The sequence below is a fragment of the Rhinoraja longicauda genome, chromosome 3 (genome assembly GCF_053455715.1).
Source record: "Rhinoraja longicauda isolate Sanriku21f chromosome 3, sRhiLon1.1, whole genome shotgun sequence".
NCBI lineage: Eukaryota > Metazoa > Chordata > Chondrichthyes > Rajiformes > Arhynchobatidae > Rhinoraja > Rhinoraja longicauda.
This window is the reverse complement of record NC_135955.1, coordinates 26,943,212-26,970,681: the sequence shown is the minus strand read 5'-3', so window position 1 is coordinate 26,970,681 and position 27,470 is coordinate 26,943,212. Positions and strand designations below refer to the sequence as shown.

The window sequence follows — 27,470 nt, the reverse complement described above, 5'->3', positions numbered from 1 at the left end:
TTAATCCCTTCGTCTAAGTCATTAATGTATATCGTAAATAGCTGGGGTCCCAGCACCGAACCTTGCGGTACCCCACTGGTCACTGCCTGCCATTCCGAAAGGGCCCCATTTATCCCCACTCTTTGCTTTCTGTCTGTCAACCAATTTTCTATCCATGTCAGTACCCTACCCCCAATACCATGTGCCCTAATTTTGCCCACTAATCTCCTATGTGGGACCTTGTCGAAGGCTTTCTGAAAGTCGAGGTACACCACATCCACTGACTCTCCCCTGTCAATTTTCCTAGTTACATCCTCAAAAAATTCCAGTAGATTTGTCAAGCATGATTTCCCCTTCGTAAATCCATGCTGACTTACGCATGTCAATGTCAGTCTGTGCACAGGGCATGGATACAGAACTCGTCATCATCACAGTCCTCATTGTTGATTAGAAGCTACCAGTTTGCTGCCACATATATTCCTCATTGATTTGCCTTCAATTGAATAAGTTATTCTGAAAACACAGGTCTCCTAACAGATACACTGGTTGAGGAGCCTAGTATTAAACCAGGGTTTGAAACTTAGAACCAGGCCACTCAGGGATAAAGTTAACAAACACTGCTCCTCCTGGAAATGGTACCCGAAATGAGGCAAATCAATAATTTTGAGTTTAAAAGCTTTGGTTGACAAATTGCTAAATAATTGCATTGTATCTGGCACAGGAGATGGGCAAGAGATCAGTCATGCTTAATGAATGATTAAGGGCGGCACGGTGGCGCAGCGGTAGCGTTGCTGCTTTACAGCGAATGCAGCGCCGGAGACTCAGGTTCGATCCTGACTACGGGTGCTGTACTGTAAGGAGTTTGTACGTTCTCCCCGTGACCTGCGTGGGTTTTCTCCGAGATCTTCGGTTTCCTCCCACACTCCAAAGACGTACAGGTATGTAGGTTAATTTGACTGGGTAAATGTAAAAATTGTCCCTAGTGTGTGTAGGATAGTGGCGGAACAGACACAAGGGGGCAAATGGCCTCCCCCTTTTCTAATCTTGCATTCTCAATGTATACTGAAAAAGCTGTGCAACTATGCAGCTGTTGATCAAGTAGAAGACAGTGTAATACAAATAATTTCTCAACACATTTTCAATCCAAAACCAAGGAATGATCATTTTTTATTATTTATATATAAATCACAAAAAACATCAATAGGAAGTTAAAAAAAGTTATCAAGTTGTAACGAATTCATTTGTTTTGAACCTGATAATATTGGCATTTTCACTATTACTGTTTACACGAAGACGGCATAAATATATCTGCAAAAGTGGTCCTTATTTTGAATAGCTGAGGAAGTGTATTTAAAAACTTTCAAAGGAGTTTATAATGCAAGGGTTCCACAAGTGTTATTTATTAATATCTGAGATATCTCCAATAGCTTTTATATCACAATTTAATATAGGTGAAAACTTTGTAAATACAATCTCAGAAGTTACATAACAGAATGTTAGAATGCAGATTGACGTGAGTGGTGACATTTCCCCCCATTCGCTTCCCATTCCCATTACACACCATTGCTTTGCTGCAAGCCCACTGGAGAACTCAATTTGCACACCGAGGACTTGTTTATATGTGGAAATAGTGGGGGAGGAATTCCAAGGCACTTCTGGTAAAATGTCTCCACTGAACTGGGAAAAGTTCCAAGGAATTTCACAGTCCAATGTTAGTATTTTTAAATATATAAATCCACATTTCAAGTTTTAATTTAACAACCTCCTGTTCTTAGTAACAACTGAACACTTTCAACCATACTCTATTCAAAACTAATTGACCAGTCCCAGCTAGCATCAGTACCTGGTGCAAACAATAAAGTCCCTACAGTCTTATTCTGACTCACCACCACATCAACAGTGCAAGTCTTTACTCATGTTCTCTCCTGCTGCCTTGGTTCCTGGCTGGACAAGGTGTATCCCAATCGGTCTTACTCTATTCCTGTGAGTGAGCGAGACTGGATTAAGGTGTAAAAGGACAAAAATCAGATTTCACTAACTAGGCCAGGGGACAAAAGAGTAGGCGAGGACTGAAATATCTGTTAGCTCTACAGCATTTATCAATAGAAAATTAAAACTCATCCTGGCACAAGGTGCAACTACAATGTCAATGCTCAAGACCTGGCTACATCAAAACTATTGTGTTCTGTAGTGGTAAATCATTTCCATAGTTATAATTAACAGTACCATCATTTTACACTACAGGTGCACACATTGCACAGTCCTGCCTTGAGCACTTTGTGCATTAAGCAGTATAATATTTACATAGCTTAGAACTTAAAAAGCACTAACTGACATAATTTAGGGAAACTACTTGGAACAACAATCTGGGCCCTGTAAACTACATCGTCTTTGAAGAAACACTTGCCAGGTTAAAGAAAACAAAAATCATAACTTGCATAAATTGTACCAAATCCATGAAACATACAAAACAATTAACTAAATACATGAGATTCAGCAAAGAGACACTGGGTCATTCCTGGTGCATTATTTAATGGAAATACAGAGCCAATTGTTGCCACTGTACTTTATAAACTGCAGGAATGCACATGAACACCATCAATTTACAAACACCCAACATTTCGCGAGGTTTAACGATCAGGCTAATTAACAATTGCCCAAGCATGTGATCACCAAATTGACCACTAATGAAACCTTTTTCTGCAACTCCTAAAACAATTTAAACATTAGAGTACAGTAGTTGATTTTAGTTTCCAATCATTCCATCCACTTGAGTGCAAAGTAAAATAACTTCACCGATTTATATTGGTACACATTTTCATTTAGCACTAACATCTTGGACCACACTGAGGAATGCATTCCAAAGGACTGCTATAATTTCCATGTTATGCCCGATTCATGTACCGCCTAGTATGTAAAAGAGATTATTTTACATATTTAAGAGAGATTCTACTGGGAATATTCTAATTCCTGAAATTCCAAAAGAACCTAGACTAGGAAAAGTTTACAAGGCATGTAGTATAGAATTCACTAAATGAATACCTGCAACTATTATTATGAAGGAGAAAACACCAAATATTAAAGTATTTTTTGGCACAATTGACACACAATACAGCAATGGGTACTTGGCAGGACTATTGCCTCTTCAACAAAAAGATGTTACACACAAACGAGGCAGTTCATTTATCCAAACATCTGGCATCAGTCCAGGTGGATCAACATAAGGCAACTCCTGTAGCCAACGAAACCCAAAGAATTAATACCTGTTCACAAAGATCATACCCAGACATGAGAAATCAAAAAACATGTCAATATTTTTTAAACATTACTTTGAAATGCAAAATTCAGACCATGTTAAATAGTTCACCTTTATTTTATGCTGACAAAATTTATTTATTCCAAAGTGTTTTTATTTCCATTTATAAACTGTAACACAGTCATGAGTATGAAGAGCTCAATTAGCAGCAAACAAAAGTCAATATTGTCAGCTAAGCTTCAATTAACTATTTATTCAAGAGGTCTTAAATGGTCTGCAATTTGAGAATATTTCATTCAAAAGAGCTCGACTGCCAATACTGAATCCATATTTTGCACATTACATGTCCATAACCTTTTACACAGTTATATAAAGGTGTGTTTGGAGAGCCAAATATTAGAAGTTAAACAATTGGCTCAAAATGGGACTTGAAGTAGCTTTCAAAATAACAGGGAAGTAAAACAGGTACATCTCAAACTTTTATTAATGGCTTACAAACTTTGTCGGTCCCTTAAGAACAGCATCCATGGGCTCCCATGCTCCTGGGAAAACTTACCATAAATTGAAAGTACTTCCAGTCTTTAAAAATGTTTTTTCGATTCAGTGGGAACTGACAACAAACTATAAAATGTGGAATTCTGCCTGCTATGCAAAAGTCCATCCCAAGCATGCTAATGGGTTGAATAAAATAAGTTTATTATGTTTTTACAAAGCCTCAACTTCTACAGCTAAATGCAGTTTAGCAGGTAATACAACACAAGTACTTAGGACTTCAACCCGTTACTAAAGGTGAATCACACTAGGTCCTATTAAAACAGAAATATTTGTCAACAGTCTCTCGCATTAGTTTGTGTGTTGGTCCCGATGCTAGTGTAGCATTTAATTTTCAGGGATCTACTTGCGCACATCTGGATGGCTCCAATATCCTAGTTATCTTGCAAAGGACAGCTGCAGCTCACAGGCCTCCACTTACACCATTGAATGGTCATTGTGTATTCCGCTCAAGATGGTATGGTTGAGGGAGGAGGCCGAGCGATCTGAACCTTCTGCAGCTCCATTGCTGTTCTCGTTCCGCCGGCAGCACAGGATCTGCTTGAAGGTGGCGCTCATCTCCTTGTCGCGGTAGGAGTAGATGATGGGGTTCATTGCAGAGTTGAATTCGGCCAGCAAGAGGAAGAACTTCTCGTACGTCAGGACACTGCAGTCAGGGCAAAACACATCGAGCAACAGCAAAACTAGCCCCGGAGTCCAGCAGACGATAAACGCCCCTAAACAGGAGAGAAAACAAACACTTAGTATTCCACAAAGAACTTGCAGTATGACTAAAGATAGACAAAAAGCTGGAGTGACTCAGCAGGTGAGGCAGCATCTCTGGAGAAAAAGAATAGGTGACGTTTTGGGTCGAGTCCCTTCTTCAGACTGAGAGTCAGAGTGAAGGGGAAACAGGATATATAGACGTGATGTAGGGAGATATAGAACAAATGAATGAGAGATATGCAAAAAAAATGATAAAGGAAACAGGCCATGGTGAATGAGTATAGACAATGAGACTCAACAAGATGACTGAAGCTGGTACGACTTGGGTGGGGGAGGGATGGAGAGGGAGGATGCAAGGTTTACAGTATGACTAACTACTCCAGCTTTGTGTCTACTCAGCTCAACTGGTCCAAGCCAGTATTTATGCACCTACTCCCATTCAATGTCACTTCTTCTGACACTGGGATAGTCCTTTGAATTTTGGCAAGGGAGGCTGTGAGATAGAATAATTATTATATAACATTTACAAGGAGAGAAACCTTACAGGAACTGGGATATCGTCATTCAACCAAATACAGTTATTGTTCTGCTCATTATAGACACATCCTGGACAAGACTATTCCCAAAAAAAGGCCGAGAGAACAAAACCGACAGGATGAATGGTGGAGGAACCGTTCTTTAGTGATGCAGTGGAGATTTAATAACGTAATCCAAAACACTACCATATCAAGTCATCCACCTAAAAGGTTAACCATGTTTCCTTCTCCTTAGTTTAGACACTGCAGAATGTTAACTATGTTCCTAGGCTAGTGGCCCAGAAGCCAGGATGTATAAGCCTTCACGTCTCACTGCCAAATAGAAAGTATACCATAATTAAACATTCTAGGATTAAAAACTAGTCACTAATGGTGACTGGATTCTATAATCACATGACTTTTAAGGAAGGCGAATTGCATCCATACACACTTGTCTACACTTAATCACATTGCCATGGTTTCTGGAGTTTTATTTTAATTGCCTCCTAAAATGGCAAGCAAGCTCTTCAGATCAACGATCAATGGTAATTGAAGGCAGAATTTGGACCTGCCCCTCGTGACAGTTATACAAGACATCAGCAAGGCCAGATTTGGAGTATTGTGTTCAGTTTTGGTCTCCCTCCTAGAAAAAAAAAAGTTAAGCTGGAAAGGGTGCAGGGAAAATGTACAAGAGTTTTGCCAGGGCTTGAAGTACAGAGAGAGGTTGGACAGGCTAGGACCTTATTCCTTGGAGCGCAGGAGGATGAGGCGTGATCGTATAGAGGTGTATAAGATCATGTGGGGAATTGGGTAGATGCACAGAATCTTTCACAGTGTACAGGACTCAAGAAGCAGTGCTCATACATTTAAGGCAAGAGGGGAAAGATTTAATAGGATCCTGAAGAGTAACTTTTTCATATAGGGGGTTGTGGGTATATGGAATGAGGTGCCAGAGGAGATAGTTGAGGCAGGCACTATAACACCATTTAAAAGACATTTGGACAGGTACATGAATTGGAAAGGTTTGGAAGGATATGACCACAACACAATGCAGATGTGTCACCTTGGTCAGCGTGGGCAGGTGGGGCCAAAGGGTCTATTTCCTTGCTGCATTGGAAAAAGGTCAGATTATCCCAAAAATGCACAATGGCATTTCAGGGATAACTGATCTAATTTCCACTGCAATGATCAACGGTTACACAGGGGAAACATGCAATTTCATGTGCACAGCACAAAACTAATGCCAGATGTACAAGCAAACCCATGTAGGAATTACTGCATTCTTCACTCGCTTTAATAACTCTGCCTTAAAATTTCAAGGACTGTTTCCTCTGTTCTTTATGAAATCTTATCCGAGAAAATATTTTGCCTCATCTCATTCTGAAATGGGCACCATCATATTTTTAAATCATGACCCCTAGCTCCAGATTCCACCTCTCAGCCTCTCCACATCCACCTTACTGAGATCCCTCAGGATCTTACATTTTCAATCAGGTTCCCTCTCAGCATTCTAAACTTCAACAGATGCAATCATCTGAGCTTTTTTCTCTCATGAACCCATCTATTCCAAGTACTAGTCCAGTAAGCCTCTTGGAATTACTTCCAAAACATTTACATCCTTCTACAAATAAGGAGATGAATACTGTGTACAATCTTCTAAGTGCAAATTCACCAATACCCTATATAACTGAAGTGTAACCTTCCTACACGTGTATTCACTTTCTCAAATAAAAAGCAATAATATTTAATTTTCCTAGTTACTCTGTCTCTGCACACCAACGTTTTATGAATCTTTCACAAGGATGCCCTCATCCCTTTGTATCTCAGAGCTCTGCGATCTCCCAGTAATTAGGTAAAATGCTTCTTTACTTTTGCTGTCCTAATCGACAATTTCACATTTTCTCAGATCTTTGCCCACTCACTTAACCCATCTACATTGCTTTGCAGGATATAAGATGGCTACAACTTGCCTTCCTATCTTTGCTTTATCAGCAACCTTTATCCAGGTAATCTGTGCAAACTCCACATTGACTGTTGCTTCCTTGGTTATTTCAGGGACTGGGGAGTTTTCATTGCTCCTTCGTACTCTTCAACAACCCGACATCCAAATACACCTTGTCAGTCCACTTAAAAAGTCAAAGCCCCAGACCCGATTCCTGTGGTCCACTATTGATAACAGCTAGTCAACTAAAGAGATCAGTTTAATAAGAAAATAACTGCAGATGCTGGTACAAATCGAAGGTATTTATTCACAAAATGCTGGAGTAACTCAGCAGGTCAGGCAGCATCTCGGGAGAGAAGGAATGGGTGACGTTTCGGGTCGAGACCCTTCTTCAGACTGATGTCAGGGGGGCGGGACAAAGGAAGGATATAGGTGGAGACAGGAAGATAGAGGGAGATCTGGGAAAGAGGAGGAGAAGAGAGGGACAGAGGAACTATCTAAAGTTGGAGAAGTCAATGTTCATATCTAAAGTTGGAGAAGTCGATGTTCATTCTAAAGTTGGAGAAGTCGATGTTCAGTTTACACTTTTGCTGTTTTCTGGTAGTCAGCCAACAGAAAACTCTGCACCAATGTCAACTCCTGTACTACAAGCATTTATTATTCACAACAATCAAATTGGCATCTCTGTCAAATGCCTCTGGAAACACAAGTACAATACATCCATGGATCCCCTTTATCCACAGCACCATGGTTCTTTGCAACTGAAGCAGGCAGCACCGTGTGGTCAGTTTCTTGAAATGGATCACTTCACAATTGAAACCCTTCATTTGTCAATTGTAAAACAATCCATGTGTTTTAAGTAATTTATTTCTCAGTTGTACCGTATTAACAAATTCTAAGCCCATTCGTCTCAAAATTCTGGTGCAATTTGTAATAGAATCGCAGAAATAGAAATAGAAATAGAAAGTACAGGCCACCCCAGAGACTTGAACACAACAATCTAGGCCAACCATTCATTGCAGGACCCAGGGAATGCTGTGGTACCAGAATTGGTGGCATTACCCCACCTTCTCTCAGCCCCACAAAGGCATTAAGCCAAGACTCTGACATGAAACCAGTCTGAAGAAATGTCTAAACATCTCTACCCAAACATCTTTCCATTTTCTCCAGAGATGCTGTCTGACCCACCGAGTTACTCCAGTATTTTGTGTCGTTCCCTGACATTCAGCCAGAAAAACAGAACACTGTACAGAAGACACAAATGACTGCAGATGCTGGATTCTTGAGCAAAATGAAAAATTGCTGGAGGAACTCAGCAAGTCTAGCAGCACCTGTGGAAGGAAATGCATAGGTGACATTTTGGGTTGGGACCCTTCTTCAGAGAGGGTGAAGAGAAAAGGGGATAAGAAGGGAGGGTCAGGGGTTTGCACCCACCATTCAACTCTCCCACCCCCATACAACTTTCTCCCACCACTCTGTCACCCTGTACCTTTCCTCCCCATCTGCTCATCTTCCACCTCTCCCTTCTCAAAGTCTATTTCTCTTTTATCCCTCCCTTTTTCCCTTTCCACCCATATATCTCCCCTCCAGCTTTACATTTCATTCTTTCTCTTCCTTCCATATCTGACATCCCTTTCTCTTCATTTCGCCTCTCGCCTTTGTCATTTACTCCACCATCTGCCAATAAAGTCCCCCTCACCTGTATCCACCTATCCCTTGCCAGGTTTTGTCCTACCCCCACCTATCTTTACCAGTTTTCTCACCTCTACTTCATCAGTTTGAACATGAACAAGGGTCCCGACTGGAAATGTCGTTTATCCATTCCCTCCACAGATGCTGCCTGACCCACTTAATTCTTCCGGCACTTGTGGGGTTTTTTGTTTCCATTTGTGGAAGTGGTCTCTGCGCTCAGAACTGCTAACATTTTCGGTGTTGTGAGATTGGCTAAACTTCAAAAGTACTGTACCCCACTGGCTGGCAACTAATAAGAGAGGTCATTGTTGAATTTCAACTAATTCACTCATGTCCTTCGAAGAATTCTGCCTTCTTTCTGGTCTGGCTCATCCCACATACAACTCCCGACTCTGAGCTGCCCTAATAGCTCATCAAACCTCTTGGTTCAAGGGCAGCATGCATTTCCTTTGCCAAGCAACACCCATGAAAAACAACAAAAAACAAAAGCCAATCTTGGACCAAAAATAATATTTGCTCTGAAATCTTTACTGCATCTTGGGAAAAGCAAAGCCCATGTTTCCTGTTGCAATCATTGATGCAAATGGGACCATTTGTCAGAAACCTACTGCACAATTTTGTGTGCTTTTAAAAAATATATAAACCAAAAATAAATGTAATCCATTACTACAAGAATATGTACAATACAAAACAATAGCAACAAACCCACCACCATAGTACAAATTAAAACAAATATTCTTAAATATCAAAAATACTGAGTATTAAACAACGATGTTACAATTTTTGTGTGCCCTTGTGCGAGATGCTTTATACAAAATGGAATGTGAAGGTTGTAGCAATGATCCAAGAAAGTAGCCAGTCAACTGGAGCCCACGCTATTTCAGAGCTGAGAGATGGAGGAGCAGCGGAAGCATTATTATTGCTGCAACATCATCCACTGCACTCCCTTTCCTATCCAAAGCACGCATCGTCCCAGGGTGCCTGAAAAGACATCTGCTCGGATCATGTAGTGGCCTCAATTTTGACCTCGTCCTTGTTTCCAAAACTACTCTAGCCTCACATCCTTCACCTTCTATAAAAAAAACAACAGGTCATCCAACCTCAAACTGTCCTGCTCAGAGTAGAAATCAGATCTGTTCAGCCCTCACCCCTGGACTCCCTGACCTACACTGGCTCCCAGTGAAGCAAACACAAGTTTAAAATTCTCACTCATTCACAGCTGTGAAGTGAAGAGACCATGGAAGGACATGAGAATGGTGTCTTGAGAATGGACTTGAGAATGGTGTCTCAGGGCTGGGAATAATTAACATCCAATAACAACCATCTTCCTTTGCGTGAAATCCGCCTCCAACCCATGTTCTCCATTTGGTACCCATTAACTTTTGTTTTATCAAGTTTTCTTTAAAGTCACATTTGGTAAATGCTACCATGATTTCAATGCTATTTATTCTCAACTCACCACTAAAATTCAGTTGTTGGTCCATATATGGACCAAGGATGTGATGAAGTCAGGGTGGGGAGAAGGGGGTGAGGACCGTGCCTGGGGAAAGGGGAGTATGGGGCGTGGTGACAGGGTTGACAGTATAGGTTTACTATTGTCATGTGCACCAATTAAATCAGATAATACTACACCTGAATACAATCAAGCCACCCGCAAGTAGAAAAGGTAGAGAAAAGAGCAAAATACCAGAGTACAGATAATAATTTATCAGCATTACAGCTCCAGAAAATAGTCCAATGTCCACAATAAGTTAGGTTGAAAGATCAGGATTACACCCTATCTTATGGGAGAACCATTCAGAAGTCTGATAAAGTTACTTGGGACGACAAAATGTTCCTACACAGATGAATTAACATCTGCCTAGCAGCATAAATGTCTGACAGGTCTGACCTATGCAGTTTTATTCTCAACATCATGAGTCCATGATTGCGCACATCAACTCCTGGAGCCACTACAATTTGCCTACTGCCACAATAAATCCAAAGGGGATGCAATCTCGCTGGCTCCCCACTGAACCACCTGGACAATAGAAATACACATGCAAGGCTGTTGTTCATCCCCATCATCCCCTCCAAACTTGTTACCAAGCTCAGGGAACTGGGTCTCCGCACATTCCTATGCAACCGGATCCTCGATTTCCTCATCAATAGACCACAACCGGTACAAATTGGCAGCAACATTTCTCCCTCGATAACCATTCCAATCCCATGGCTGCATAGCCACACCGTTCAAATTCCATCTTTTCAATTCACCAATACCACTGTTGTTGTGTGAATTACAGCCAATGACCAGAGTATACAAGGAAGATTGATCATGTGATTGAATTTTGCCAAAACATCCACCTTGCTCTCAACACCAGGCCAAGAAACTGATTGTTGACTTTAGAAGAGGGAGGCCAAGAATCAACAAACTTGTTTTCATCAACAACTTCAGGTTCTTGGCCCTGCATTTCTCTGAAGATCTGTCCTGGATCCAGCACATTGATGCAATTATAAAGAAACCACATGAATGAATGCCTTTACTTCTTTAGAAGATTGAGGATATTCGACATAATGCCAAACACTGTCTTGAACTTCTGCAGGTATACTGTAGAAAGCATTTTGATTGGTTGCACCAAATTCTAGTTCAGCAACGCGAACACCCAGGAATGGAGATTACAAAAGGTTGTGAACACTGACTGGTCCATCACAGGTACTCAACTCCCCATCATTGAAGGGATCAAAAAGGCCCCACATCAGCAAGGACCCGCACCACCTGAACCATGTTCTCATATCACTCCTGCCATCAGGAAGAAATTACAAGGCTGAAAACTGTGACCTCCAGGTTAAAGACAGCTTCTTCCCAACAACCATAAGGCTCTTGAATACTGCAAGCACTCACTAAACGATGAACTACTAACTGTCTTGGTTGCACTAATGACTTTGATTTTTTTTTCAATAATGTTGGAGTTTCTTAATTTATTGAATTTGTTTGTTTATGATATCTATGAGCACTGCATTTATGGGCCTGTTATACTGTTGCAAGCAAGAGATTTTTTTGTTCTGTTTTTAGTATATGTGACAACTAAATATTCTTGGCATACATTGTTCCTCTCGCCACGCGAACTCAGGGCAAGTAGCCAGGTGTCATGATTTTGGATTACCCAAAGTTTACTTCTCCTTTAACCTCAAAGCTGAGGGGACTATTAATGAGCAAGGACACATCCACACACCACTGATTCAGCTGTGGCATTTGTTCTTGCTCAGATCACCAGAAACCCAGTCAGAGGGCTGAGCTGAACCAGACTGGACACATTGGTGTGTGGATGTGTCCTATAGATCTCTTCAATGGTGGGGAGGTCAGTACCTAGAAACATAGAAAAATAGGTGTAGTAGTAGGCCATTCGGCCCTTCAATATGATCATGGCTGATCATCTAAAATCAGTAACCCGTTCCTGCTTTTTCCCCCATATCTATTGATTCCTTTCGCCCCAAGTGCTAAATCTAACCCTGTGATGGACCAGACATTGCCACTCAACTTTTTGCTTCAAAACTCCAAGAGAAAATCAGCAGGTCAGTCAGCCTCTGTGGAAGGAATGGACTGGCGACATTTCAGGTCAGGTCAGGATACTTCTTCAGACAGAGTCCGAAGAAGGGTCCCAACCCAAAATGAGCTCATGCATTCCCTCCACAGATGCTGCCTGACCTGCTGAGTTCCTCTTACAGTGTGTTATGCTCAAGTTACCAGCATTTGCATTTCCTCGGGCCTTAAAACTCTGTCTTCCTCCCAATACTCTGATTTATAGTGGTTCCAAAGATATCAATTGCTGCCACCATCGCCCTTCATCATTACAATCTCGCCCACCATGAATTATCTTCCAGATTTGCACCTTTGCAATGATGGCTTCTAGATCATTATCATTTCAGTCCCTCCACCATCAACCGCTGTGCCTTTAAGTTCTCTTTGTCCAAAGTATTTGAATTACCTCATGGCTCCTTATTATCTATGCTTAAAACTAAGTATTTGTTCATGCCTCCTAAAACCCCTTGTGCATCTCAATGGAACACACCTTTTGGGAATACAGAGGCATTTTGGACTGTATTTACTATATTATTGTTGCTGTAGTGATCCTGGTCCCTGCAGTAATGTAATGATGGCCTGCAATAGGAGAGGGAAAGATGGCAATGGTTTTGAAGTTTTGCAGTGGCCATTAGGCCAGGCATTTTTCCCTTTAGCATAATAAAATTTCTCGCCATGGCTTTCTCATGTTCGCTTTCCCAGTCTTGTGTTATTCCTTGCCAGTGGAAAAAGTTTCCCCCTCAAAGTTAAAAAAAAATTGCAGCCAAATCATCCTTAAAAATTAGAGGAAATCCTAGCCTAGCTTATGTCATGTCGCCTCATTGTCTAGCCCACAGCATTTGTAATTGAAAAGCAGGAATAGCCCCAAACGTGGATCTATCAGTCTTCGTGAAGGGTTAGCAGCTTCCTGGCAGCTTTTGGGTTATTTCTGCAGGGTTTCTCACTCAATGGCTGCAAGCTGATGAAGTAATGCAGAGCGTTTCCAGAGGGTAATCCAGAGAATGGAGTCTGCCATGTGGATTTGTTCTCAAAGTGGCTGATGCGCCCCCTCCTTAATAGACTAGTCATTTTCAGGGGTGAAGTTAGGAAACACCACTACAGATTGGGAGAGATTCGAAGCTTTCGTCTGCAACCTGCAATTGATGGTTGGGGCAATCAGTAGATTTGAATCTTAGATTTTTTTTTTTTAATGCAAAATATAAAGGATATTGGTAAGAGAGTTTATTATTCTGATCTCACTGCTTGTTGGAACAAGCTCACTGGGCTGAGTGGTCTCCCAATCCTGATACAAAAGAACCCGGTAATCTGGTGTGCAATTTTCTAATATCCAGCAATAATGAAATATGCAGAAGCTTAAACAAACTTTAAAAATTTAATTATAATCTAAATGTTAAAAGTACATTTGTTTGGAATTTGCTATTCTTTTGGCTGGTGGCCAGATTATAGTAGTACCAACCACTAGATGGCAATCGATGTTATAGTGGTTGGTAGACGTGTTAAATTCAGGTTAGTTATTTGCTGTAAAAATCCTCTGACTCCGCAATGTCCCAAGATCTCAAAGGTGCTACACAAATGTGAGCCGCTGTTTAGGTTTAACTCTTGTAAAGCAATTTAGAGTTACACAAGGAAACAAGCCTTTTAGGCCAGCTCGTCCATGCCAACGAAATTACCTCCTTGAGTTAGTTCCATTTGCCTGCATTTGACGCATATATCCCTCTAAACCTTTCCTATCTACAAACCTGTCCAAATATCTTTCAAACATTATAACTGCACCCACCTCTATCACTTCCTCTGGCAGCCGATTCCATGCACCCACCACCCAGTTTGAAAAACGTCCCACTGATCCCTTCAACCCCCCCCCCAATTAACCTTTGCCGTCTAGTAGTAGATTCCTCTATTCTTGGAAAAAGACTGCGACCATTCCCTTTATCTATGCCCCTCATGATTTTATAAACCTCTTGTCCAGTCAGCCACCTCCACTCCAAGAAAACAATCTCAGCCTATCTCGTCTCTTGCAATTCAAACCCTTCAGTCCCAGCAAAATTCAAGTGAACCTTTTCTGCAGCCTGTTTTAAATCACATCCTTCCTAAAGTACGGCAACCAGAACAGCACACAATAATCCAAGTGTGGTTTCACCAACTCCTTGTCTGCTTGTAATATGACATTCCTCGCTCTTCCACTCAATGCCTCTTCAAATGAAAACAAGCATGCCATACGCCTTCTGCACTACCTTGTCCACTTGCAATGCCATGTTCAGGAAATATGTACTTGTACCTCCAGGTCACTGTTCTACAATACCTCCCAGTGCCCTGTCATTTACTGTGCAAGTCCTGCCAAAATGCATCATTTCACACTTCATTAAATGCCATCTGCCTATTTTGACCCCTTCCATCGTTGATCTGCATCCTGCTGTAACCTTAGGTGACTTCATTATCCACCACATCACCAATTTGGGTGTCACCCACAAACTTAATCGCGCCACCTACTTTGCAGTCCAAATTATTTGTCCCCAACAAACACAGGTGACGGTAACGCCGATCTCTGCGGCACACCTCCAGGGTTGCAATCTGGAGATAACAACCCTCATCTGCCCTCCGACTGCTTCCACCAAGCCAATTTTGTATCCATCTGACTAGCTACCCTTGGCTCACGTGTGATCTCACTTTCTGGAACAGTCTACCATGTCAAATCTTGCCAAAAGCTTTGCAAAAGCTTATGTGGACAACATTTACCACCCTATTCTTGTCAATCCTCTTGTCACCTCTTCCAAAAACTCAGATTTGTGCGACATGATTTCCCACGCACATCAAATACTTTAACAAGAAATTCCTGTCACATGCACCAACAAAACATAGCAACAGGCTTGCCAACTGAACAGCCCCCAAATCTAAATGCTGCTGATTTTCCTAAGCTGGGCACAACACAGCCACTGCTACATGTGTGTGCTGGCAGCCAGGTAGGGCATTTTACCCCCTGTTGACCACTCTGTATTTCAGGACATGGGTAAAAGTGTTCCCACCAGGGCAGCAAAAGTTGAGGGGAAATGTGGTCGTTACTCGGGAGAAACCTTTCCCAGTAGCAAGACATGCAATGGGCAAAGGAACCTAAGGGAAGACGAGAGGATATATAATTAATGATGTATCATTTGTAAAATGGAATGCAAGTCAAGAAAGAGTTAACGTTACGATAGAACTTCATTTATCCTAGGAGGGAAATTGAACTGCCAACAGTCATAAAGCATAAGACACATGAAACATGAAATTAAAGGGAGCAGATACATTAGTAACTTTCAAAAGGGAAGCAGACCCATATTCAAAAAGGCAAAAACATGCAGAATCATGAAGAGCAAGGATTTGGAACTAATTGGGGAGAACTTTCAAAGAGCTGGCATTGGCACAAAGGGCCAAACGGTCTCCTACTGTGCATTACATTTCTGTTAAGGTCAAGGGGGAAAGATGCATATTGTTTATTCGCGTAATTGCAGGCAGCAGACCAATTCATGCTGGGTCTTCATTGAAATGATCTACTTATCTTTGTTATTCCATAGCTGTGAACTTTCTTGCCAAGGAAGGAGTGCCAGAGGTGGGGGAGGGGCGGGGGGCATCAGGGAATTAAAATGGTCATCTCTGCCGCACTCAAAGAGTGAGCTGCAGGAGAGCAATAGGTAGCAGGTAACAAGATGAAAAATGTTTGGAGGTGGTGCAGTGAAGGCATTAGGGCATTCCAGCGCTATGTTTGAGGCTTTGATGTGGACAGAGGGAGAAAGATATTTTGGAAGAGATGCAGCATGGAAACAGGCCCTTCGACACACCGAGTCCATGCCAGCCATCGATCCCCATTCACACTAGATCTAAGTTATCCCACTTTCACATCCACTCCATTTGCGCCTGGAGGAAATCAACAGAGACAAGCAACGGCACAGAGACGAGAGACTGGGGTGTGGGGGGCCCCTAGGGTTGCCAACCGTCCCAAATTAGCCGGGACATCCCGTATTTTGGGCAAAATTTGTTTGTCCCATACGGGACCACCCATGTCCCGTATTAGGCCCAAGGGGCCGCTGTAGGCCCCGACACTGTAGGCTCGGACAGTGTAGGTTAACGGACCTCATTAACGTTAATGGAGTTCAGGGAGTGGGGCCGAATGTGTTCGGGGAGCCGGGCTGAGTGTTCGGGGAGCGGGCTAAGTGTGTTCGGGGAGCGGAGGTTGCAACCCGCCTCCGGCGGCAGTCATTGGTGGAGTGGGAGCACGTGGCCGCTGGGTGAGGACACGCGAGGCGCGGCGCAGGGGGGTGACATCACCATGTCCCGTATTTAAGGCCCCTTTATAACATATGCTACGGGCCCCGTACTAGCTTAATCCAGCCCTGGAGATGCTCCTCCAAGACTGCAGCACCACCTCAGTACTGGCCTGTCAGCTTAGATTACCATGCTCAACCTCAAACAGCCACTAGTGGACATGTCTTAGAGAGCAAAACCACAGGAAAAACTTCTACAGCAAGCACGGAGTTGTAAAAACTACTTCAGTGATTCCCTAGGCTCTTGAGACTATTTTAACATAGCTAGCATGTCAGTTATTCAGCAAATGCAATCTTTATTATTCTGGAACTGGCTTTGTGCCAAATATTTGGACCATTTGTGCCGTGCTTGCTCCGACCTCAAGAACTACATGCGTTGCCCTTGTTTTCTATAGCAATTTTGTGTTGCAATTGGACATCTAGGGAATGATTGCACAATGGCACTTGGTTTATGAGCTGTCCCTTATCATAGCAGCAACTCATTCTGCAGCACTGGAAATCTATGCAATGTACCAATAAAACTGAAACACACCAGAATAACATAATTCCCGTCTCCTTAAAAAGATTCACTCATTTATTTACAATAAGGATTCCTAACCTGATCCGGAATGTGAAGGGTTTACTGGAAAAACAGCTGGTTTCATGGAAAATTTGAGACCAAATGGCTAGATTGGTCAAGTCTGCCGCAAATAACAAAGATTTCCATTTTGATAGCTTCTTTTGTGTCAACTGCATATCCTAAAGAATCTTTCTACTATATTCTTGAAGTGTGGTTGCTACTATAATGCAGGAGATGCAGGAGTCAATTTGTACACAGTAAACTCCCATATAACAGCAATATGACAATAGACTATGATAATGATCTACGTTAAGGATGTTAAGGAGAAGGAAAAATATTTGTCAGAATACCATCTGCTCTTTAAAATGATGAAATGGAATCTTGTACACATTCATCATAGTGGATTGGGTCTCGATGCAATCTCACTTATCACCTCCAACACTGACACACTCCCTCATGCCTGCACTGGTGCTCTACCCAAGGTTTTTGTGCTCAAATCTCAGAAATGGACCATGAGCATGAAACCTCAGAGATCAACCACTTAACCATGGTTGATACACAATTATCCTAAAGTCATAGAGTCACAATATACAAGTTGTTTGGCCCATCTAGCAACTGCCATCACTTTGTTAGTCTGCTCAATCACATCCGATGTTCACTTTCTATTTCGTAGCCCAGTGAATAAATCACCTTCAAATGCACATCTCATTGAAATTTCCCTCGGAATCTGCTTCAACTACCCTTTATGCCATCTAGATTTTAAGAATCCTCCATGTAAAAGAAATGTCCGTTCCTCTTCCACTTCTTGATCCAATAACTTTGAAATATTGACCCACTTACAGAGGGGGCACTTTCTTTCTAGTTGTTATATTGTTCATCAATTTTTAACTCTTCTATTAAGCTTGCACCTTTCTTTCTCCATTCTAAGAATTATGGATTTGATCGGATGTTACATTATAGAATAGAGTAGGAAAAGTTGGCAAATTGGGGATGGGAGGGGTGTTGAAAAAACAGGGACAAAGAAACATAAAAAGTTTCATGCTGGCAGTGGATCTTTCCGATATAAATCTAGAAACATTTCCAAGAAGTTGATTACAATACAGATGGAGTGTTGCCAACTTTGGGCCCATCTTACAGAACTGGATTAGCTATATGCAAATAATGATCAAGCTTTTCCATCTGTTTGTGACTACTGGAGTTATTCTGAGAACACACCCAGAAATTACTACAACAGAGAAACTTGCATTTCAAGCGTGCCTTTCATTCCCCTCTTCAGACATCTTAAAGCATTTTACAACTAATCAAATTTTGTTTTTGAAGTATAGTCATGGCTGCAATGTAGAAAATGCAGCAACAAACATCAACAAGTGATCAAATAAGTGCCCACTTTCAAGGCAATGATGACCAGATCATCTCTTAATACTGTGGAGAGAATTAATACAGAGGACACTGGAGATAAGGTCTTCACTGTTAAATGGGAATGAGGGCACTTCCTCACTGACAATGTTGGTCTGGATTTTGCTCTCTTTCGTCTTTACATTCATAGATTACAATTTGTTGGTTCCATTTGGATACAAATCTCCATTCTCAGAGCAGATCTATTTATCTTAATCTTATTAATCGTAACTCATTAAGTGTGGTTAAGTTTTCAGGACAATAATTTCAATTATTTGGTAAAGTTTATATTAAATCTAAAAGATGATATGAAATCTCCATGGAGCCGTGGCTCTTTTTAAACTAATGTTTGCAATACCACCCTGCAGCTCACCTATTTACATTATTGTAGGATTTACTTAAAAGGAGATTTAGAAATCAACTCTGGATAAACTCTGCAGAATTTGCAGGAGTTATGAGATGTCCACGTTGGCAACAGCATCCAGAAGCCGCATGCTTAATGAGAAGAGAGATTGTTTTTTTCCCCCTTTGTTTTGAACCATTTCTCACAGGGCTGTGGGCCTCATGTCCCCACTCATCCATGTCTGGTCACTGCTCCCTGTAATGGCAATAGACAATAGGTGCAGGAGTAGGCCATTCAGCCCTTCGAGCCAGCACCACCATTCAATGTGATCATGGCTGATCATTCTCAATCAGTACCCCCATTCCTGCCTTCTCCCCATACCCCCTGACTCCGCTATCCTTAAGAGCTCTATCTAGCTCTCTCTTGAATGCATTCAGAGAATTGGCCTCCACTGCCTTCTGAGGCAGAGAATTCCATAGATTTACAACTCTCTGACTGAAAAAGTTTTTCCTCATCTCCGTTCTAAATGGCCTACCCCTTATTCTTAAACTGTGGCCCCTGGTTCTGGACTCCCCCAACATTGGGAACATGTTTCCTGCCTCTAACGTGTCCAACTCCTTAATAATCTTATATGTTTCGATAAGATCTCCTCTCATCCTTCTAAATTCCAGTGTATATAAGCCTAATCGCTCCAGTCTTTCAACATATGACAGTCCCGCCATTCCGGGAATTAACCTAGTAAACCTACGCTGCACGCCCTCAATAGCAAGAATATCCTTCCTCAAATTTGGAGACCAAAACTGCACACAGTACTCCAGGTGCAGTCTCAGTAGGGCCCTGTACAACTGCAGAAGGACCTCTTTGCTCCTATGCTCAACTCCTCTTGTTATGAAGGCCAACATTCCATTGGCTTTCTTCACTGCCTGCATGCTTCCTTTCATTGACTGATGCACTAGGACACCCAGATCTCATTGTACGTCCCCTTTTCCTAACTTGATACCATTCAGATAATAATCTGCCTTCCTATTCTTACCACCAAAGTGGATAACCTCACACTTATCCACATTAATCTGCATCTGCCATGCATCCGCCCACTCACACAACCTGTCCAAGTCACCCTACAAACTCATAGCATCTTCCTCACAGTTCACACTGCCACCCAGCTTTGTATCATCTGCAAATTTGTGATGGTACTTTTAATCCCTTCATCCAAGTCATTAATGTATATTGTAAATAGCTGCGGTCCCAGCACCGAGCCTTGTGGTACCCCACTAGTCACTGCCTGCCATTCTGAAAGGGACCCATTCATCCCCACTCTTTGCTTTCTGTCTGCCAACCAATTTTCTATCCATGTCAGTACCCTACCCCCAATAGCATGTGCTCTAATTTTGCCCACTAATCTCCTATCTGGGACCTTGTCGAAGGCTTTCTGAAAGTCAACGTACACTACATCCACCGGCTGTATCATTTGCACAGCAGCTCAGCAACTGAAATTGGACACACCTGGGGTCTGGAAGCAATGCAAGTTGAACAACTTCCCACAAATCCCATCCTAGTGGCAAGCTTGGAGGTGAGATGCAGCTTTGTAACAAGGTAAAGGTACTGATTGCATGGCATCGTGGTGCAGATACAAGACGGGCATATCTCAGAGCTGCCAAGTTTCAGAAGGATACACCCCACTCCCTCTCAATTAACAGAATTAAAAGCTATTGGAGTCAGTCATACAGCATGGAAACAGGCACTTTTGCCCAACACGTCCATGCTGACCAAGATACCCCAGTGAACCAAATTTGCATTTGTCGCAGGAGATCATTGTGTAAGTGCAACAGAAAGTGCTGGAGTAACTCAGCGGGTTAGGCACCATATGTGGAGGGAATGGTTAGCCAAGTTCCGGGTCAGGAACCTTCAAGTCAAGTCAAGTCAAGTTTATTTGTCACATTCACGATGTGTAGTGAAATGAAAGTGGCAATGCCTGCGGATTGTGCAAAAAAAAAATTACAATTACAGCATATAAATTAAAATTAATACAGAAATGAAAATTTAGTCCCTGGAGTTATAATAGTTAACAGTCCTGATGGCCTGTGGGAAGAAACTCCATCTCATCCTCTCCGTTTTCACAGCATGACAGCGGAGGCCTTTGCCTGACCGTAGCAGCTGGAACAGTCCGTTGCTGGGGTGGCAGAGGTCCCTCATAATCTTGCTTGCTCTTGATCTGCATCTCCTGATGTATAGGTCCTGCAGGGGGACGAGTGTAGTTCCCATGGTGCGTTCTGCAGAACACACTACTCTCTGCAGGGCCTTCCTGTCCTGGGCAGAGTTGTTCCCAAACCAGACTGTGATGTTGCCGGACAGGATGCTCTCTACAGCCCCAGAGTAGAAGCATTGAAGGATCCTCAGAGACACTTTGAATTTCCTCAGCTGTCTGAGGTGGTAAAGGCGCTGCCTTGCCTTACTCACCAGTGTGGCAATGTGTGTTGTCCATGTCAGATCCTCTTTGATGTGGACTCCCAGGTATTTAAAACTGCTCACCTTATCCCATTCATTTCCAGTGGCGTGTACGTCCTTGGAAGTTTTGCTCAAGTTTCCAGCACCTGCAGTTCCTTGTGTCCCCATTGTACAAGTTCAACTGATTTTCCACTGCCGTCTGCACCGAGTCTGGCCTCTATGTGATTGAGACCCACATGGATGAGATGCAACTCTCCTCCAAGATGATCCAAGGGACCAATTAGAGGTGGACAATAAATACCAGCACCACCCTCATCTTATGAAAGAAATGAAAAGTGAAAAGGTCTGTCCAACGTCACAGTATCTGTGGCGTCTTACTTTGCACAACCCAACCTCGGCATTTTGTACATTACAACAGCTTTAAGTGATTGTAAATGACTTTGGACCGACTTACAACACAATGCAAGCGCAAGGCTCTTTCTAATCTTTGCAGCGCACAGCAGAAAGTTTGAGATTGAAAGCATGTTGCCTCCCACACACTGAGGTCTAGGAATGGAATGTCAAAGGGCGCAGTTATGGCTGCATATACAGAAGATGGAACACACAAGCCTCGCGCTGTACTTTGTCAACAAAGAGCAGATTTTGATTCTGTTTGCTGCCCTGGGAGATTTTGTTTAAAACATGGCAGAGATATTGTTCCTGATGCTAAGGAAGAACCAAAAACGAAGGAAGAACGAAAAGCAAAATAGTCTGCTGAATGAAATTTGTCAATCACAAAACATCACAAACATGCCAACATTACATTATTTACTGAATTTTCAGATACATCTGGTCACTAATCTTTCCACAGTGATAACTGCACCCAGGCAATCAATTTTAAATTCCTTGGCAGTGTGCATTTGGACGAGGCTACAACGACCGAGTGTATGCCTGCATCAGTACAACAAGGGGCCCTGGTCTTTTAGATGTTAGATGCAAATCAAGCATGAAATCATTGCACTTGTTAGCATTTCCATCAGTACAACAAGGGGCCCTGGTCTTTTAGATGCTACATGCAAATCAAACATGAAATCATTGCACTTGTTAGCATTTCCACCGATGCTTCTTGCTTGGAGTGATTGAGGGGAAAGGTTTTGATAGATTACGGAGAAGCGGTTTCTTGTGGCACAAGCATCAAGCAAGCCCAGATCCAAGGTTGCTGCAGATGGGGCCAGAGGGGAGATGAAGAAAACAAGTTTGCACAGTGAGTTACTGCGCCCTGGGATGCGCTGCCTAAAAGGGCAGCTGAAGCAAATCCAACAGTAACTTTCAACAGAACATTAGAAAAATACTTCAAGGGGAAAATGTGGCTGGGCTGAAGGGAAAGCGATTTATTTCTAATTTCACTTAAAAGAAGCAAAGTATGATTAAAGAATAACAACTCCAAGTAGAAAATAGTCCAAACTTGAATGAAGGTCACTGATTTCTTTGCACACAAGTTTTCCTTCAGTCTTGGAGAACAGCAGTCTGAAAAAAGATTGGTGTTAGAATAAATTGCTATATATTTGAGTGTTTATGCAAATGTGAATGCTTTTTTTAAAGATTGCAAAACTTTTAACCTGATATCCTGGGTTATGTAGGTAGCTCTGTAATAAATGGTTTATTAGTTTGAAGTGCCTTTAAACAAGCAGCATAATATATGCAGAAAGAGAATTTTCCACATATCCCTTGATTCCGTTAGCCCGAAGAGCTATAGACAATAGGTACAGGAGGAGGCCATTCGGCCCTTCGAGCCAGCACCGCCATTCAATGTGATCATGGCTGATCATTCTCAATCAGTACCCCGTTCCTGCCTTCTCCCCATACCCCCTGACTCCGCTATCCTTAAGAGCTCTATCTAGCTCTCTCTTGAATGCATTCAGAGAATTGGCCTCCACTGCCTTCTGAGGCTGAGAATTCCACAGATTCACAACTCTGACTCAAAAGGTTTTTCCTCATCTCAGTTCTAAATGGCCTACCCCTTATTAACATAGGCAGTTATTCCTCTGCTCCAGCTAGCCTCTCCTGCGGAGTTCCACAAGGCTCCATCCTAGGCCCCATTCTCTTCTCTCTATACATGCTCCCCCTTGGCCAAATCATTCAAAGGCACGGCATTTCTTTCCACTGCTATGCCGATGACACTCAGCTTTACCTCCCCCTGAAACCCAACAACCAGTCAAATTTAAACAGCCTCTTACACTGCCTTGAGGACAAAAAATGTTGGATGGCACAGAACTTCCTCCAATTAAATGAGAGCAAGTCTGAGGTCATCCTATTCGCCCCCCCCGACTCCATCAAATCGATAACAGGCAGTCTTGGAAGTCTATCCTGCCTAGTCAAACCGCATGTCAAAAACCTCGGCATGATATTTGACTCTGCATTAAAATTTGATAAGCAAGTCAACGCTGTGGTAAAAAGCCAGCTTCTTCCAACTTCGAACCATAGCTAAAATCAAACCTTTCCTCCAATTCGACGACACAGAAAAAATCATTCACGCTTTCATTTCCTCCCGCCTAGACTACTGCAACTCCCTATACACTGGGATCAGCCAATCTTCCCTGTCCCGCCTGCAACTGGTCCAAAACGCCGCAGCGAGACTCCTGACGGGTACCCGTAAAAGGGACCACATCACCCCGATTCTGGGCTCTCTCCACTGGCTCCCTGTACGGTACAGAATCAACTTCAAGCTCCTCCTATTCACGTATAAAGCCCTAAATGGACATTCCCCCCCCTACATCAAAAATCTTCTAACCCCCCTCTCTAACTCCAGGTCCCTCAGGTCGGCCGACTTGGGGCTACTCACTATCCCGCGGTCTAGGCTTAAGCTCAGGGGTGACCGCGCTTTTGCGGTTGCAGCTCCTAGACTGTGGAACAGCATCCCTCTCCCCATCAGAACTGCCCCCTCCATCGACTCCTTTAAGTCCAGGCTCAAAACCTATTTCTACTCCCTAGCGTTTGAGGCTCATTGAGGAGGCGCTGTGAACTGTTTGCGTGCTACTGTATGTTTCATTTTTTTTCCTTAGTACCTAATCAGATGTACAGCACTTTGGTCAACGTGGGTTGTTTTTAAATGTGCTATACAAATAAAATTGACTTGACTTGACTTGACTTATTCTTGTTCTGGACTCCCCCAACATTGGGAACATGTTTCCTGCCCCTAACGTGTCCAACTCCTTAATAATCTGATACGTTTCGATAAGATCTCCACTCATCCTTCTAAATTCCAGTGTATACAAGCCTAGTCGCTCCAGTCTTTCAACATATGACAGTCCCGCCATTCCGGGAATTAACCTAGTAAACCTACGCTGCACGCCCTCAATAGCAAGAATATCCTTCCTCAAATTTGGAGAACAAAACGGCACACAGTACTCCAGGTGACATCTCACTAGGGCCCTGTACAACTGCAGAAGGACCTCTTTGCTCCTATACTCAACTCCCCTTGTTATAAAGGCCAACATTCCATTGGCTTTCTTCACTGCCTGCTGTACCTGCATGCTTCCTTTCAGTGACTATATCTAACTCTCTCTTGAATACGTCAGTAAATTGGCCTCCACTGCCTGCTGTGGCAGAGAATTCCACAGATTCACAACTCTCTGGGTGAAAACATTTTTCTCTTATCTCAGTTCTAATTCCTTAACTGTGACCCCTGGTTCTGGACTCCCCCAACATTGGAATTTTTTTTCCCCGCCCAAACACTGAAATTTTTTATGTTTCTATAAGATCTCCTCTCATTCTTCTAAATTTCAGTGAATATAAGCCCAGTCGATCCATCCTTTCATCATATGTCAGTCACACCATCCTAGGAATTAACCTGGTGAATCCTTCAATAGCAAGAACGTTCTTCAAATTACGGGGCCAAAACTGCACACAATACTCCAGGTGTGGTCTTACCAGGGTCCTGTGCAACTGCAGTAGGACCTCCTTGCTCCAATCCTTCAAATCCTCTCGCTATGAAGGCCAACATGCCATTTGCTTACTTCAGTGCCTGCTACCCCTGCATGCTTACTTTCAGTGACTGATGTACAAAGACACCCAGGTCTCGTTGCACATTCCTGTTTCCTAATCTGACACCATTCAGAAAATAATCTGCCTTCTTTTTTTGCCACCAAAGTGGATAACCTCGCGTGTATCCACATGCATCTGCCCACTCACCCAACCCATCCAAGTCACCCTGCAGCCTCATAGCATCCTCCTTGCAACTCACACTGCCACCCAGCTTCGTGTCATCCGCAAACTTATTGCCAGAGAGATGGGATGTAGAAATAAGAATCTCACCAAAGCTTTTGAGACCACACTTTGTGCATTGCACACATTGTGTATCTCCCTGTTTACAGAAGAGATGTACTTGACGGAGGCAAAAGAGAGATAATTGATTAGAATAATTCTGGAGACAAACTGGATCTCTACTGCAGGCGAGAAAGGTGACCTTACTGAAACATAGATTGACGGAGCCTGATAGGTGTTACGAGAACCATAGAGCTGGGGTCGAACTCTGAATAAAACTGACATTTAAGAGCAAGATAGGGGAAAAAAAGGGTTTGGAATTCTCAACCTAAAAAGCAGAGAAAGAGTCAGGAAATGCATATAAGACAGCGATACATTTTTGGGTTGCAGGAGAAATTGGGGAGTAATGGGTTCCAGGCAAGATAGTGGCAACAAGTAGATCAACCATAATCTTATTGAATGGCAATAAAGACTGAAGGGTCTGAGTGGAGAGGAGCAAAGGAAAAGAAACAGAAGTGGCCGGTGATATATTAGAAGGCTAACATATTGGCATTCTAACCAATACAAGCCAACAGATTTCAGTTCCCTACCATCCCACAATTAGTATGGGCATCACCTTGCATTTAATCAGTATCATTAACAGAGCTTCTCTGGATTGTTATTAAAAATAATCAGAGATAAGTTATATCTGGAATTAATAAAATGCCCCATGGATCAGGAAGGTTTTAAAGGGAGCAAGTAGTGCATAAGAAAATTGCCTGGCGAGTTGTATTTTCTCAGTTCAATATTACTTGTCAAGAACAGCATCATCCCACTCCATGCTGTGGAGAGGAAACATATTTATGCAGTCAACCTGGAAGTTGCCCACAGCCCAGGGAAACAGTGTTTAAATGTTGACGAGACAAAAATGCAACCAACCTTAAGGGCTTTGAAAATACAGATAAGCATACATTACTTGCTGACGTTTTCCAAGCTATCCATATATTTCTAGGTAACATAATTACATCATTGTTCCATTGTTTAACATTGGCATAAATCAATACTGTAAAACACGCACAAGATAACAAATCTTGACTCCTCCTGATAACCTATGATCATTGAACAATTTCAAACTTTGCTGATTTTGCTATTGCCCCAAGTGTCTGCCACTAATCTCACTTTCAAACTCAAAAAGATTTGATTGTACAGATCCTCTAAGTCTTGGCACCATTCCATAAACAAAGCACAATACAGTTTAGTTTAAACAACATCTTGCTTGGCTGCATAACTGACATGACCTAAAAATATGGCTCTACTCATGCACATCTGAACAAAGAACTTGAATGACAACTGAAAATGCGAAGCGGGATGCAAATGCCTTGAAAATCATTTTTTTCTTTAATGCTGATTTGCTTCCAACTTGGCCAAGAGAATAAAACTGTAACGCAACAATTATTTGAACAATTCTGGAACCAGAAGTCTGAAAGAGCAATGAAAGCAGGTCCACAAGCAACCCTCAAGAGGAAAGGAGGAATAACTGGATTAATAATTGAAATAGAAAAAGTGGGAGGCAGGGTAGTAAAACCAACTGGGCAGTTCCAAAGATGGACCTGCAGTCCAATGTCATCTTACTCTGCAAGTTTCTAGTCACATGTCCAGATTGAAAGTGATCGATCCCAAACTTCAAAAGAAAATGGCTTCCCACTCACAAAAGGTTAACTAATCCCAACTGGTTATGTGTACACCATGGAGAGGGTTTAAAGTAAGGTGTTACTTAACGCAAGTCACAAAACTGCTGCTCGCTGTACCAGCAAGTCAGGTTCAATTCTGACCTTGAATGCTGTCTGTGTGGAGTTTGCACATTCACCCTGTGATCACATAGGGCTTCTCCCAGATACTCCCTCAAGCCAAGGATACACAGGATGTTAGGTTCATTGGCCTCTGTAAATTACCCCGAGTGTGTAGGTGAGTGGTAGAACAGAGAGCTGATGAAAATGTGGGACGAATTTTTA

The 27,470-nt window shown here is 42.4% G+C and overlaps 1 protein-coding gene across 3 annotated transcripts in view; it reads right to left on the bottom strand.

Annotated features, from left to right (window-relative positions):
- Positions 1 to 1,160: 1,160 nt before the first annotated feature.
- LOC144590541 (lysophosphatidic acid receptor 1-A) overlaps positions 1,161 to 27,470 on the bottom strand; it is an 81,297-nt gene continuing 54,987 nt past the window's right edge. For all 3 annotated transcript variants that reach the window (XM_078395080.1, XM_078395083.1, XM_078395086.1), the window contains exon 4: positions 1,161 to 4,503. In XM_078395080.1, the coding sequence (XP_078251206.1) occupies positions 4,205 to 4,503 (299 nt within the window). In that variant the 3' untranslated portion in view covers positions 1,161 to 4,204. The remainder of the gene's footprint in view (positions 4,504 to 27,470) is intronic.